This window comes from Mrakia frigida (assembly GCF_051309035.1).
Source record: "Mrakia frigida strain ATCC 22029 unplaced genomic scaffold BDY24scaffold_16, whole genome shotgun sequence".
NCBI lineage: Eukaryota > Fungi > Basidiomycota > Tremellomycetes > Cystofilobasidiales > Mrakiaceae > Mrakia > Mrakia frigida.
In genome coordinates this window covers 450,042-463,472 of record NW_027481265.1, presented here as the reverse complement: position 1 = coordinate 463,472, position 13,431 = coordinate 450,042, and the positions used below count along the sequence as shown (strand labels likewise).

At 55.0% G+C, this 13,431-nt stretch overlaps 6 protein-coding genes across 6 annotated transcripts; 3 read left to right on the top strand and 3 right to left on the bottom strand.

The window, feature by feature from the left end:
• Nucleotides 1-202: 202 nt before the first annotated feature.
• Nucleotides 203-947, bottom strand: BDY24DRAFT_389819 (uncharacterized protein). The gene is made up of 3 exons (XM_076640586.1): nucleotides 597-947; nucleotides 410-519; nucleotides 203-306 (listed from the first exon to the last, which is right to left on the bottom strand). Exons 1-2 carry the CDS (start codon nucleotides 758-760, stop codon nucleotides 453-455), a joined length of 231 nt encoding a protein of 76 aa, XP_076496525.1. The 5' UTR covers nucleotides 761-947; the 3' UTR covers nucleotides 203-306; nucleotides 410-452.
• Nucleotides 948-1,864: 917 nt separating this feature from the next.
• BDY24DRAFT_389816 (nuclear speckle splicing regulatory family 1 protein) lies at nucleotides 1,865-3,488 on the top strand. The gene is made up of 3 exons (XM_076640585.1): nucleotides 1,865-2,324; nucleotides 2,479-2,677; nucleotides 2,780-3,488. Exons 1-3 carry the CDS (start codon nucleotides 1,923-1,925, stop codon nucleotides 3,451-3,453), a joined length of 1,275 nt encoding a protein of 424 aa, XP_076496524.1. The 5' UTR covers nucleotides 1,865-1,922; the 3' UTR covers nucleotides 3,454-3,488.
• A 25-nt stretch (nucleotides 3,489-3,513) lies between these two features.
• On the top strand, nucleotides 3,514-4,162 carry BDY24DRAFT_389815 (uncharacterized protein). The gene is made up of 2 exons (XM_076640584.1): nucleotides 3,514-3,883; nucleotides 3,976-4,162. Exons 1-2 carry the CDS (start codon nucleotides 3,799-3,801, stop codon nucleotides 4,098-4,100), a joined length of 210 nt encoding a protein of 69 aa, XP_076496523.1. The 5' UTR covers nucleotides 3,514-3,798; the 3' UTR covers nucleotides 4,101-4,162.
• A 2,572-nt stretch (nucleotides 4,163-6,734) lies between these two features.
• FAP7 (nucleoside-triphosphatase) lies at nucleotides 6,735-8,036 on the bottom strand. Its single transcript, XM_076640583.1, has 4 exons — nucleotides 7,816-8,036; nucleotides 7,225-7,397; nucleotides 7,048-7,088; nucleotides 6,735-6,921 (listed from the first exon to the last, which is right to left on the bottom strand). The coding sequence occupies exons 1-4, from the start codon at nucleotides 8,002-8,004 to the stop codon at nucleotides 6,767-6,769; spliced, it is 558 nt and encodes a 185-aa protein (XP_076496522.1). The 5' UTR covers nucleotides 8,005-8,036; the 3' UTR covers nucleotides 6,735-6,766.
• A 724-nt stretch (nucleotides 8,037-8,760) lies between these two features.
• BDY24DRAFT_389809 (tRNA-guanine(15) transglycosylase-like protein) lies at nucleotides 8,761-10,748 on the bottom strand. The gene is made up of 3 exons (XM_076640581.1): nucleotides 10,458-10,748; nucleotides 9,265-10,374; nucleotides 8,761-9,118 (listed from the first exon to the last, which is right to left on the bottom strand). The coding sequence occupies exons 1-3, from the start codon at nucleotides 10,700-10,702 to the stop codon at nucleotides 8,848-8,850; spliced, it is 1,626 nt and encodes a 541-aa protein (XP_076496521.1). The 5' UTR covers nucleotides 10,703-10,748; the 3' UTR covers nucleotides 8,761-8,847.
• A 280-nt stretch (nucleotides 10,749-11,028) lies between these two features.
• Nucleotides 11,029-13,354, top strand: BDY24DRAFT_66327 (uncharacterized protein). Its single transcript, XM_076645047.1, has 5 exons — nucleotides 11,029-11,106; nucleotides 11,262-11,462; nucleotides 11,598-11,781; nucleotides 11,997-12,773; nucleotides 12,922-13,354. The coding sequence occupies exons 1-5, from the start codon at nucleotides 11,068-11,070 to the stop codon at nucleotides 13,077-13,079; spliced, it is 1,359 nt and encodes a 452-aa protein (XP_076496520.1). The 5' UTR covers nucleotides 11,029-11,067; the 3' UTR covers nucleotides 13,080-13,354.
• The last annotated feature ends 77 nt before the right edge of the window (nucleotides 13,355-13,431 follow it).

Here is a 13,431-nt window from a genome sequence, read left to right as displayed (position 1 = left end):
GAGGGACGCGTCGACGATTTCCCTTCCTCAGGACTCCAGTTTGCTTGATTGCCCTCTCGGTGATTTACAGGCTAGCCAAGGGAGGGATGTACATTTGGGGTGGACGTGAACGACGAGTGTGAAGTCAAGCATGAGAGAGAGAGAAAAGAAGGAAGACGCGTCGGCCTTCTGGACTCTTGCGTTCTTTGCTTTTCCGACGAGTCTCGCAAAACTGAGTTGCTGATCGACACGAGCCTAGGTATGCGCATGGATAGCGGGACTACGCGTCGAGACGCCGAGAGTTGCCAGTTCGGAGCTCGGGTTCGCCTGCAATCAGGAGGAGGAACGAAGAGGACGGACGCGTCGCCGTCAGGTTTTTGTCTCGGAAATCCAGAGCAGTGGAACATAGAGCATTAGGAAAGAGACTCACGGCATTCGGGTTGCGTGGTAATACCCAACGAACACTTGACTAGTCAAGTTCGAGGCCAGGTGGGTGAAGACGACGTGAGTGAATTGCAAAGAACGCGACGCAATTGCGATCTGACGAGGAAAAGAAGCGCAAACATCGATCAGATCCTACTCAGAAGCTGGAGACGGAAGAACGAAAGAGGACCCACTCAGCCTCGACCACGAACAACTTCCTCCACTTCTCTTTCGCCAATTTCTCGATGCCCGCCTCCAGCTCCTCCCTCTCCTGCTCGGTCCTCACAACCAGCACGATTGATCTCTCCTGCATCCCATTCAGCCCAAACAATCCCTCGTTGACCACGAAAAGCTTCATAAACTTCGCTACGCTGGGATACAGCTTCGAGTTGAGCAAACTGGCGACGTCCAACCTCAACTCTCTCCTCCTCTCGATCCTCGGACTTCGCAGAGAAGCCAACAGCCTAGGCTTCAGGGGTCCTCGTCCTACGGACCCAAACTCTAGCTCCGGAGGATCTCGAATTGGAATTCCTCCTTGGAAGGAGAGGGTCGTAAGTCGCCTCCACTGAGCGAGGATGGGAGTTTGTTCGGGATGGAGAGTCGTCCAGATCCCCTTGTCGAGGTGACGAGTTGTGACTGTGTACTTGAAGTGGACGGGGTCGAGATGAGGGAGGAGTTTTCGGTATAGAGGGGAGACCATGTGTTTGTGTCGATGGGAGATGGAGAGATGGAGGAGGTCGAGAGGAAGAGGGTTCGAGGGAAGGCGAGAGAAGGAGAGAGAGAGTTCGGGTTCTCCTACTTCGGAAGGTGGGACGTCTTGGATGGAGGTGAAGTTGAGGGAGAGCGTTCGGGTTTGAGAGAGGGAGAGGCGAGGGTAGATTCGAGATGGGGAGGAGGTCTGGCGAGCGTGAGGGGTGTCGAGATCAGTCGACTGTCTCAAAGAGATATAATCAGAAGACGGCTCACCTGTTCTACCTGCCTCTGGTAGAAGAGCCTTTTCAACTTCTCGAACGAGTTGACTTCGACGTCTCTGTAAAGGATCGCACTTGAAGAGAAGAAGAAGTCGAACGAGACTCGACCGAGAGTCGCCAGCGTCGGGAGGTCGGACGCTCTGAAGATGGCGAGAACGATATCCCAGGGGATGGGTCGATGGATGGGAGTAAGTCCGAGAGTGGGCATGTCGACCAACTGGGGAGGCGATGAGAGAGAGGCGACTGGGGAGGTGATGAGAGTAAATGGGGGGAGGGAAGGAAGGAGGGACGGGTGAGCTCGACGGATTCGCTGCTCGTCTCTTTGATCTTCAGAGCGGCCAGATGGTCGATAGAACTTACAGAAAGAGGCAAGGATGTAGAGAGCTTGAGATCAAGTCCGTATCGATGAGCTTTGAGGTTTGCGAAAAATTGTCGAGTCGCCGTTTGGAGAGAAGAAGAGTGGGAGGGAGCTTCATTCGAGTTGACCTCCAACCGTTTCAGACCTCTCCTTCGTCCCATCCAACTCCTCCCTCTTCTCTTCCCTCTCCCATGTCAGCTCCACCACCACCACCTCCTCCAGCCAAGATCTCGTTTTCGTTCGGACCCAAAAAGACCGCTGGACCCACTTCAACAGCCGCCTCTTCATCGAAACCGAAACCTCCTCCTCCAGCAGCTCCCCGACCATCCGCCTTCTCTCTCGCAGACGACGACGACCCTCCTCCACCGCCTCCGCCCGAAGCCTCTTCCTCTCGGTCTTGGGGTAAGCCTAAAATCAACCCCAAAACTCTCGTTCATCAGGCTGTAGCTCCAAGTCGGTCGGTTCGAACGAAACAGGAAGCAGCGTTGGAGGTGGATCAGACGGCTTTCAAGTACGACGAGGTCTGGGACGATATGAAGGAGGCTGAGAAGAGAGCTAGGAAGAGTAAAGAAGAGGCAGAGGAGGGAAGAGCGGTGAGTTCTAGGTGTCTACATCAGGCGAATCCACGGCGAGGGAAGGGAAGGAGCTCATGTTGAGCTTGACTCTTCCCTTCTCCCCTCCTTCCTTCGTTTCCTTCTTGATCTCGGAGGCTGACCCGTCTATCGCATCCCTCCTCGTTACTATCAGCCCAAGTACATGGCTCAAGCCATCGCCTCAGCAGCTACTCGTAAACTGGATCGAATCCGAGCAGAGGAGAAGATGCTCGAGAAGGAACGAGAGCTCGAAGGAGAAGAGTTCGCCGACAAGGACAAGTTCGTCACTCAAGCCTACAAGGATCAGATGGCAGAGGTTAGGAGGGCTGAAGAGGAGGAGAAGGCTACCGAGGGTGAGTCGCGCTTTGTCTTTTTCCAGCCCTCGAGTCGTCCAGCTCTCTCCGTCTCCTTCTTCTCGACCTGACTTCCCTCCTTCTTCCCTTTCGTTCTTTCAGCTAAACTTCGAGCTTCCTCCGTCGGAGGGATCTCATCCTTCTACAAATCCTTCCTTGAAAAGGACGCCGAAGCCCACTCAGCAGCCGTCTCCGCTACCCTCGCCGCGTCCAAACCTCCAGATCCAACCAACCTCACGATCGTCAAACCCAAAGGCCCCGTTCAAGGTCCCACCCTTCCTCCTCCTACCTCCGACGCAGCTCTCGCAGCTGATGCCAAAGCCAAAGGTCTCAACGTCGAAACCAACGATTCAGGCGAGATCGTCGACTCGAGGGATCTCCTCACTCCTGGACTCAACTTCATGCCCAAGAAGCAGCCTCCTCCTTCGGTTCCCGGTGCTGGAGGCTCAGGTTCTGGCGGTGCTTCTGGATCTGGAGGGGTGGGGGCAGGCGTGAGCAGGAGGGTGGGAGCTGCTGCTGGAGGAAGGGAGATCAGGGAGAGGCAGGAGAGGATGATGGCTGCTCAGTTGGAGGAGGAGGAGAAGAGGTTGGAGAGGGAACGAGAGGAGAGGGAGCAGAAGAGGATCGTTGGAGTGAAGGAGAAGAGGAACGACGAGGTTGCGGTGGGGAGTGCGAGGGAAAGGTTCTTGGAGAGGAAGAGGGCGAAGCTGGAGGAGGAGGAGAGGGAGAAGAAGGAGGCTGCTGCTGCTGCTGCAGCAGGTGGGAGTGCTCCTTGATGCCCGTTCAATGAGGATGTACGTTTCTTGTCTAATTTTCTTGGGCTTCGAAAAACTAAAGTCGAATAGAAATCAATCGAGGGCGCGCGTCACTTTGACTCCCCTCAGGAGGGAAAGAGCTTAGGCTCGGAAACGCTCCTCTCCTCCACCCACATCCTCCCTTTAGCGAACTCTTTTCATACTCCTCGCTCTGTACCTTCTCTTGCAACCCTTCACTCAATAGGCCATTCATCAACGACCGCACAGCAGCCAACTCTATCGTATCAAGCCATCCTTCCTCCTCTAGCTCGCTTCAGCCCTCCTTCCTTCCCTGCCTCCTCCTCTCTAGCTCCTCCTCTCGCAGAAATGCCCCTCCTCCTTTGTCGTTTGTGTGGCGAACTCGTCTCTTCTAGCGCTGATAGGTGTAGATGTGGAGGTTCGACTCGTCAAAGTAAGTATAGAAGACACGGAAGAGAATCGAAGAAGGGAAGCAAGCTGGCTCGAGCTCACCTCTTTCTGTGTTGCTCGGTTCGCCTTCTTCAGCTTCAACCCTCGCCACCTCTCCTTCTACACCTGGTGAAGGACCGGTAGATCGATGGCAGAAGAAGTACGTCGACGCCTCTGTGTCTAACCTCTTCGCTTTCTTGTCGAAACAAGCACAGGACTGATCAACTGGTCCTCCCTCCCTGATCTCTCCTCTCGTTCAGATACGCCTCGAACCTCCCACCTCCCATCATACCCTCCAACTCCTCTTCGACTGTCCAACCCCTTCCCAATCTCTCTTCACATCCACCTCCCTCTCCTTCACTTTCCAAGACCTACGGCTCCCTCCTTTCGACCTCCTCGCCTCTCGCCTGCGTCTCCTGCTCTCGACCCTTTCCTCCCGACGCAACCCTCTTCCCGGTCAAACCCAACCCCAACCACGACTTCTTCACCCACCCAGAGGAAGAAGAGAAGTTCAAGTGTAGAAGCTGCTACAGCAAGGAGGATAGCGTAGGAGACTGCCAGGTTTGTGGAAGGGCTGTTTTGGGAGTGAAAGAACTGGGGTCGAACGGACGAGGCGAAGGGAAGTTCGTGAGGAGTGGGAAGAGGATTTGGTGTCAGGGATGTTTTGCTTGTGGTGGTTAGTCCAACATAATTCTCGTTTATTGGTAGGCGGAGTACTGACCTAGCCTTCGTTCGCGTCTTTCAGGTTGCTCGACTCCCCTCCGTCCATCTCCCTCCAACCCTCCTCTCCTCCACCCCATCACCGCCAAACCAACATGCGAAGACTGCCTCTTCGGCCCCAAACCTTCCTCTCCTTCTTCCTCTCGTAGCACCGTCGTCGGAAAACCGATTCGTCCCAGTGGTCTCACGTCCTCGAACAGCAATCTCGGAGGATTCGGTCCCTCGTCTCCTCGCTCTCGAGATGGAGCTGCTCCCCCGAACGCAGCGGTCGAGGAGCTCAGGACGAGGTTAGGAATCGCGTCTATCACTCCATCGTCATCGTCGCGTCCAGGAGAGCCCAACAGTCACGTCTCAACTCCAACGACAACCCAACCCTCGACGCGTCCGACTCCTCCCTCTTCTTCCTCATCCTACTCCACCAACCGGCAACCCTATACCTCCTCCACTTCTTACACATCTCCTCACCTCCCCAAACTCACCTCTGGACCTCCCAATCCTTCATCAACCTCTCCAAACCTCCGCTGCCCGGGTTGCTCCCTCTTCCTCACCGATCCTCCCTCCTCCTCCTCCCCTCCTCCTTCTCCTCGACTTTACGGCCAACCAGCTCCATCTCGTGGATCAATATCCGTCGCTCTAATCACTCTCCCTTCTCAGCTCGGAGGAGAGACCTACCACTCGGTCTGTTTCAGGTGTGATTCGTGCGGAGACGCGTTGGTGAAGGAGAGTGAGGGAAAGGAGGACGGGCAGGTTGGAGTTGGAGTGAATGATAAGGGGAAGGGAGTGTGTATGAAGGTTGGTTCTTCCTAGGCGCTTCTCAGCAAGCAGATCGCATTGTATTCTGACTTCCTTCCCTCGTTTACGTCGCTCGTTGCCACAGTGTGCGAAGCCGAGTCGCCTCGTCGTCTCACATCGGCAATCGGAGTCACAGTCTCCCTCGACTACCCCTACTCCCACTCGAAACACTTCCAGTCCTCGATCCTACACCTCCTCTTCGACTTCTTCGGCAACGAGGCCTCTTCAAACGGCGACGAGGAACGAACGGGTCTCGTCGCCTCAAGGAGGAGCTGCTGCTCAGAGAGAGGTTGGAGGAGCAGGAGTCGAAGGGAAGAAAACTGGGAACGGGTCAGGGTTGAGCATCTTGGAGCGAGCTGGGGTGAAGAAGAGGGTCGGTTGAGATGAAATGGGGCGTCGAATGCGAGAGAGCGCGACTGAGAGAGGAAAGTCAGGCTACTGGGGTTTCGTGAGGAATTTCTCTTCAGAAAAGAACAATCTCGTTTCATAGACTTATTCGAGCAGCCTAAACCAACCCCAAATCAGGTCAGTGAAGAAAGATCACCGTCCTGACGACCGGTCGTCACCCTCGTCCCCTCCCCTTTCCTTCGAAAAAAAAAAGAGACTCGAGCTCTCCCCAAACCGCCATCATCTCTTCCTTCCCTTTCTTCCTTGTAAGCTCACCCTCCCCTTGAACTCCTCCTCTCTCTCCCCCCTCTTTTTCCTCTCTCTCTCCTCTTCCACACACAAATCCTACTGCCCAATCAAATTTCCCTCTATCGCATCTAAGAGCGTAGAGAGCGTCGAAGTTGGGCCACAACGAACTGCTCCTTTCCTTCCCTCCCTTCTCTTCTGCTCCGCCTTTGGTTTCCCGAAAGGGTTCTCGAAGTTCTTGTTGAGCGCTATAGGAAGAGTTGGGAGGGGGGAGAGGGGCGTGAGACCTTTTTGTCTGCCTGCCTCACTTTTTGCCCGTCTCCTCAAGGACGAGAAGGTGGTGAATGCGGGCTTGATGGACTCGAACATCCTCTCTTCTTCTTCTTCTCATCTTTTTCTTCTCTCTATCTTTCTCTCGACGTCATCTTCTCTATGTTTCGCTCTTCTCGTGTCTCTCTCGTATCCCTTTTGAAACCGAACCGATGCTGACCTTTGTTTCTCCTTCCCTTCCTTCGCATCCAGGTCTTTTCCCTCCCATTATTCTCCGGTCTCATATCGCACTACCTCTCTACCTCGCCTTTCGAACGCTATCCATGATCATCACCTCCCAACTCTTTCCCTTCTCCTAAGGAGGATTCGCAAGCACAACGAAAGGAACGAAAGCGGGAGCTCAACGACTCGCCCCCTCCCTCTCCCTTTCTCTCGCAAGATCATACAAAAGCTTCATTCATTCTGGCGACATCTACTCGCTCTTCTTCTTCTCCACCCATGTCTCGACCCACTCCTTCACCTTGTCCAAGGCAGCCTCCATATCCGAGTGCTCCGTCGAGGGGAGCTCGAGAACGATGGACGGCGAGTAGGACTCCTGGGCTTCCGAGAGGACCGTCTCCATGATTTCTGGGAGCGAGAAGAAGCACAAGAAATAGAAGATGGGAAGTAGATCAGCAGAGAGCTTGTGGAGGAGATGAGAGAGGAAAAGAAGAGCTGGGAACGCGAGGGCTGAAAGGGGGAGAGGGAACGAACCGGCCTCGTTGTTCTCCTGGATCTTCTTCAGAGGGTACTTCCTGCGAAACCCACGCACACAACAAACGAAGAAACAACAATTAGCTGTCTGCCACTCTTCATCACGCTCCAGCAAGCTCCAAACTCGCTCAGATGCCCGAGCTCGTGGTCTCGTCCTCCCTTCATTCAAGAACTCACCTGGCCTCCAGTCGCTCCCAAAGCACACTGTGATCGCACCGCAGAACGACGACGAGGTCGATCCATCGCTCGGGGAAGATGTCGCACGTGTGGTAGTCGAGAATGACACCACCTTTTGAGGAGGAAGAAGGAGCGTTGAGGGCGGGGAAGAGAGGGTCCAGGGCGTCGAGGAGCTAGGAGAGAGAGAGACCGAAACGAAGCCGGTGATCAGTGGCGGTCATAGGAGAATAGAGAAACAGCCGAGTTGGAGGAAGAAGGCGAGGAGGGAAGGGAGCAGGGAGGGAGGTACGTCGTCGAGCGAGCTCGAGCTCAACAGAAGCGACGTCTTCGCCCCCAGCCTATCCTGCCTCTAGAGCCGAGCACACAGTTCTCGTTTCGTGGCAGAAGATGTGTATACCTCTTCAAAGTTCCAAGAGACTTTATCCTGACCCCAAGAAGCCTGAGTCAAGCCTATGAGAGCTCCAAAGAGTTCAGCTCGGAGCTCTCCTTCCTCCTCCCTCCCCTCCTCGACTCACACACCACCTTCTCCCTCCGTAAAGTCCTTCCCTCCACCCCCAACTTCAGAGCAGAAGAGGACCTGATAGGACTTACCTTGTCCTCGTCTACGTTCCAAGCCTCCCACTCCTCGTCCCATCCGTTGTGAGCCTTCTCGTCTTTGACGACGTCCCCGACGTTGACATTCTTGAATCCTTCTCCCAGAGACTCGACGAGCATTTGAGAGAACGTAGTCTTCCCAGTTCCAGGGGTTCCGGTGATGAGGATGTTGGGCAGAGGAGACATGATGGGAAGGAGAGAGAAGGGATCTGTGAACGTTGGACAGAGGAAAGAGGCAAGCTCGTCGAAAAGCGTTTGGTCGAGCTCACCTTGCCTCTCTCCTTCTTTCCTCCTTCGGACGCTAGACTATCTTCTCCGACCGTTCCTCTCAAACTACGTCTGCAACTGGTTAGCACACACTGAGCCTGAATGTGAGTGCTCGCCATATTTTATTTTCTTCGTCGCTGGCTTCTGGGAATGCGCCCTCGTCCTCGCCCCGTTCTTTCCTCTCTTCGAGCTCGTCCTCTGCCATCCTCATCTCAGCGATCACTTTGGGTCTTCCATAAAAGAGTAATGGAGTCGCTGAATCGTGAAAAACAAACTGAAAGTAAAGAACGAAACCATGAAACCCGTCGCGATCCTCGGGGACACACTCCCCTCTTCTAAGTCATCTTCTCATCCTTGATCTCCCTTTTCCCCCAGATCAAACACCGCAATTGGTCCGTCTTATCAGTCGTGAATTCTGATCCTCTACATTGTTCGCATCAAACGGGTCCGAACGTCTTACGGTTCCGTCCTTTCTGTCGTCGTTCTGAAGCAGATCCTCGGCAAACTAGCTGGATTTCTCTCCTTCTTTCATTCAAGGCTATCTTGATGCCACGATCTTAGTTTGAACCTAGTTCATGGGCCGTTTCAAACGTGGAAGCAGCAGTAAACCCGGCCAAAGCTGTTCGTCGCGTCCGTTGTTCTTCGCTTCGGCTCTTTGTTCTCCCTCTCTTTCCCTTTTCGTTCAATAATCATCAGAGCAATCTAACTGTCTGAATCCCCCAAAAAATGAAAGATTCTACCCAAACCCCTCTATCCAGTGATCTAATCACTCCCACTCTCACTCCCCTCCTTCCCAGCACCACCACCGCTCCTATCCTTCCCCATACTTCCCTTCCCCCTCTCCTTCTTCACCCCCTTCCTCGCCTTCCTCCCCTCCAGCAGCACGCTCATCTCGCTCGAGTAGTAGGCTTCGAATCGCGCTCGCTCGACGTCGAAGATCGAAGGAGAGAGGAGGAGGGTAGAGCGGATGGAGGAGAGGAAGCGCTGGAGGAGGGAGAGGTTGTGCGATTGAAGGAGGATGGGGGCTAGGAGTCTGTGAAGAGGTAGAAGAGATGGAAGAGAAAGAGGAAGGGGGAGTTAGTTTGAGGGAGAAGGGGGAAAGAGAGAGAGAGAGAGAGAGAGAGAGAGAGAGAAAGACGCGTCTTAAAAACGCGTCTCGAAAGGGAAAAAGGGACTCACTCATGAGCCATCAACAAATGATGAACATACGCCTTCGTCAACGGCTCCTCTTTCTCCTCCTCTCCCGCTCCCATCTCAGGCTCCTTGCCCGAAACCGAACAATGCACCAACGTCTTCGCACCCTCCCTCTCTCCCCTGCCTCCGTTACTCGCCAAACTCCTCACCCCTGCCCCTCCCGCCAGCGGCTCAAAGCTCATCTCCCACTTCTCGTCGTACAAATTGATTCCCACTTCCTCCTCCGTTCCTTCCCAACCTTCCGGCAACGGAAACTCAAACCTCAACGCCACTCCCATCTCGGTCGCCTCGTACGCCAGCGTCGCGTCGAACAGATCGACCCCTACGTCGCCCACCAACCCTAGGATCTCATGCGGAGACAGAGCGGAAGGAGCGTAGCGGGGTTTGGTTTCGGGTAAGAGGGAGAGGGAGGTGGTTAGGAGCGGGGTGACGAGAGAGAGGAAGTTGGACGAGGAGAGAGGGAGAGGGTGGTGCGTGGAGGAGTTGGAGGAGTTGGAGGGGAGTCTGGAAGCTGGAGGGGAAGCGGAACCTGGGCAGAGACGAGTTCGGAGGGTTGGGAGAGGGAGGGTGTAGCCTGAGAGGTGCGAGTCCAGACTGGAGGCGACGAGACCTTGAGCGAACGCTCTTCTCGCAAAAGGGTCTGAACCTCCTGCGAGTTCCGTCCAGAGAGCCACCTGCTTCGAATCAGATTTTCCAACCTCCTCTACCAGTTCCCTCAACCACCTCAAACTCCTCTCGACACCCTTCTTCTCGCCTGTCTTCCCTTCGTTCGCTACCACGCCGTTCGCCTCCTTCTCGCACTCCCTTCTCGATCCTCCGTTGATCCCAGCTCTCGTATCCGCCGCTGCCCAGAGGATATCCGGTTTGAGAGCGAGAGCCGAGGCGTAGTAAGCCTTGGGAGTTGTGGAAACGAGTCCTGTAGGCGTGATGGTGGAGAGGAGGTTGTTCTGGGAGGGAGCAGGGAGGAGCTGAGAGGAAGGGTTGAGTAACGAGAGCGAGAGGAGCGTCGAAGAGGGTGGCAGGAGGAGATGCGTGTGCAGGGGAAAGGGAGAGGTTGGAGGGAGGAGGGTGGAGAGAGGGGTGGGGAGGTGAAGGCTGGTCAGAAAGAAAAGAAAAAGTCAGTCGCGTCGGTCGGTCGTCGGAGAAAAAAAAAGAAGGAGGAAAGCTCGCAAACTCACGTCGTATCGAGAGAAGTATGCACAAAGGAAGGCAGATCCGATCTGTTCCTGTTATCCGTGGATAGATAAGGGACTACGCCTCGGTCCAGATTGAGGATCAACCCGGGAGTTTCGATCTCGATATGGGTTCCATCGCAAGGTCGAGCGAAGGAGAGGAGTCCGAGACGGTGAGTGCAAGACGACGACTCTTGCAGAGCGAAGTCGAGAGGAGAGGAGGAGGAGGAGGAGGAGAAAGTAGTAGACATCGTTCGAACGAGGAAGGGAAGAGGGAGTCGAGATCGAACTCGTGAGAGAACGAGAGGTGGAAGAATCACTTTGAAGGAGGGAGGGAGAGGTGAGGAGGAGGGAGGAGAGGGAAGCGAGGTTGAAGCTGAACAAAGTGAGCTCGGTTTTCACCCACTCATTTTTGCCTCCGTCCACAAAGATGTCGACAAGACTTTCTCCTTCGAGAATCTATCACTTCCAGAAAAACTGCTCTCTGAAAAAGTGTGGTAGAGAAAAAGCTTCCGGGGGCCGATTGCAGCGAGCTAGCAGAAGGACGTCAGCCTGAGCTCTCTCTTCTTTGACTTCAACGACCACCATCTCGTAGAAATCTTACCTTTCCTCAAGCATGAGAGCAGCTCGTCCTCTCTTCCTTCATCATTCAGCAGTGAGTGCGATCATCTACAGGAGAGCTGGCGAGTCGAACAGAGACACAGCTCGTCCTCCTCCGCTCCGTTTCCTCCCTTACCTCATCTCGTCCAAGTTCCTATCTCAAAGGCCTCAAAGCTGACTCTCCTCTACTCCTCCTTCCTTTCCTTGTAGCTCTCTCCCGAGGAATTCATCCCCTTCACTCTATGGCTCGACGAACTCCTCCCTCCACCGACTCTCCCCACCGCTTCCTCGACTCGAACAACATCGACTTCCATCTCTGATCAGGAAGCGCTCGAAGCTCTCATCAGAGTAGACGATGTAGGAAGGTTCCTTCTCGAGAAGCTGCATGTCGAAGAAGAAGTCTGGGAAGACGTGAGTGAAACCTCAATGCATCCAAGTCTGAGCTCGACTTCCATTCCTCGAGCTCAACGAACCCTCCCCGTCCCTTGTTGCTTTGCTTCTTTCTTGGCTGAACCTTCTTCTTGCTTCTGTGCCGTTGATCTCTAGGTCCTCTCCATCTTCCATCCAAGCCATCGTTCTCTACAACCCAGGAACTCGATCAGTCAGAGCCATCTTCGAGCGTTGCCTCCTCTTCAAGGAGGCGAGTGTTTCGTCGTGTTTCGTCTCGTTGGACACTCTAGACTCGGCAAACCTGTACATATCGAGGGAAGGAAGCTGGCTTTCTGGCAGGGTACGTTCTATATCTCTACTCTCAGGGTTCAAAGTGGGTGGTGGAAGGAAGGAGGAGCTCGTGCAGACCGGCCTGGTTCCTCGCCGGATACGCGTCGAGGAAGGACCTTTCCCCTGTCGGCAGGCTCTTCAATTTTGCTCTTTCTCGATCCGAGGCATATCACACATGCAGAGCTGACCCTTCCTTCTTTTCCGATTCCTTCCGTTGATCTCCAGCTCCACCTCCTCTCCCTTCGACCGAATCCTCCTCGTCCTCGTCCGCGTCGAAACCCTACCCTCCTCCTCGATCCTCCACGAAACCTCCTCCACCACCTCAACACCTCGCTCGCAAAAACTCCTCTTCGGCTCCCTCATCCGTCATAGGCCATCGATCAACTCCTTCCCTCTCCAAAGAGCTCCCTCCTCAGGTCTCTCCTCAGCCTCCTCCTCCTCTCAACCCGAACCCTTTCCGTCGAGGCTCTCAGCCCTCCTCCGTCTCGCCAAACAACCCTCTACCAGCGAACGCAAAGGGAGGGCCCTCGTCGTCGGACTCGGATGGATTGAGGAAGGTCACGGGGAACGCGTTGACGGTGGACTCGTCGCCCTCGACTTCGAGCTCGGAGGACGAACAGGGAGCAGAGGAGGTTGGAAGGAATCATCGACGATGGCAGACTCCGATGAGCGGAAGGGAGGATTCAGACTCGAAACACTCGGGAGAAGGGATCCGAGCAGGGAAGGCTTCGTCGTCGTCGTCGAAGAGCGGAGGAGTTCAACGCTCCGATACGACGGAGTCGTTCCTCACCGTCTCGTCGTCGGTTTTCTCTCCCCTCGTTGCTGCAAAGCTCGGACTCTCCCCTCACTCGTCTTCAGCCGTCGTCGGAGGCGCCTCTCCTTCTTCAGTTTCCCCTCTCGTGGTCAACGTCGAAGGAAGGCAATCTCCCTCGTCCAATCCGTTCAGGACGCGTCTCGACTCAGCCCCAGGACGATCCCTCCCTCCCGACCTATCACCCATCTCTCCTCCTCTCCCGCCTCGCCGACGACCTTCTTCCGTCATCGGCAAATCACCCTCCAATCCTACCTCCTCCTCCGGCACCGCTCCTCCGCTTCCTCCTCGAGACAACGCTACCATCGCGTCCTCCGCCAAAGCCTCAGCTGGCTCCTCCTCCTCTTCCTCCATCAACTCACCCTCCAAACCCAAACCACCACCAGCCAAACCTCCGAAACCAACCACGTTCACCCACTCCAACTCTTTCCACACCACTCCTCTCATTCAACAGAGCCTTCTCGCCGCAAAGGGAGCGAGAAAACAAGAAGAGTTGAACGCAGGGAAGGAGAGGAAGTTCGAAGTTATCGGCTCGTCATCTGTTCTCTCCTCGGGAGCTCGAAGCGGTCGAAGCGGGAGCATCGCAGGAGGAAGTAGTGGTACCGATGGAGTTGGGATCTCACCCGTTCCAACGGGTTCAGGAGTCGGAGGAGGAGGGAAGTTCGCAACGGTCAACGCGTCCATCGGTCTCGCTGGAACTCGATCCCATCGCTCCCACTCTCTCGTCACCGGATCCCAAGGAATCACATCTCCCTTCCGTTCCCCACCCATCATCGCATCGGCACGATCGGACCGAGAATACCCTTTCCCTCAACCCTTCGTTCCACCTCCTCCTCCACCACCACCTTC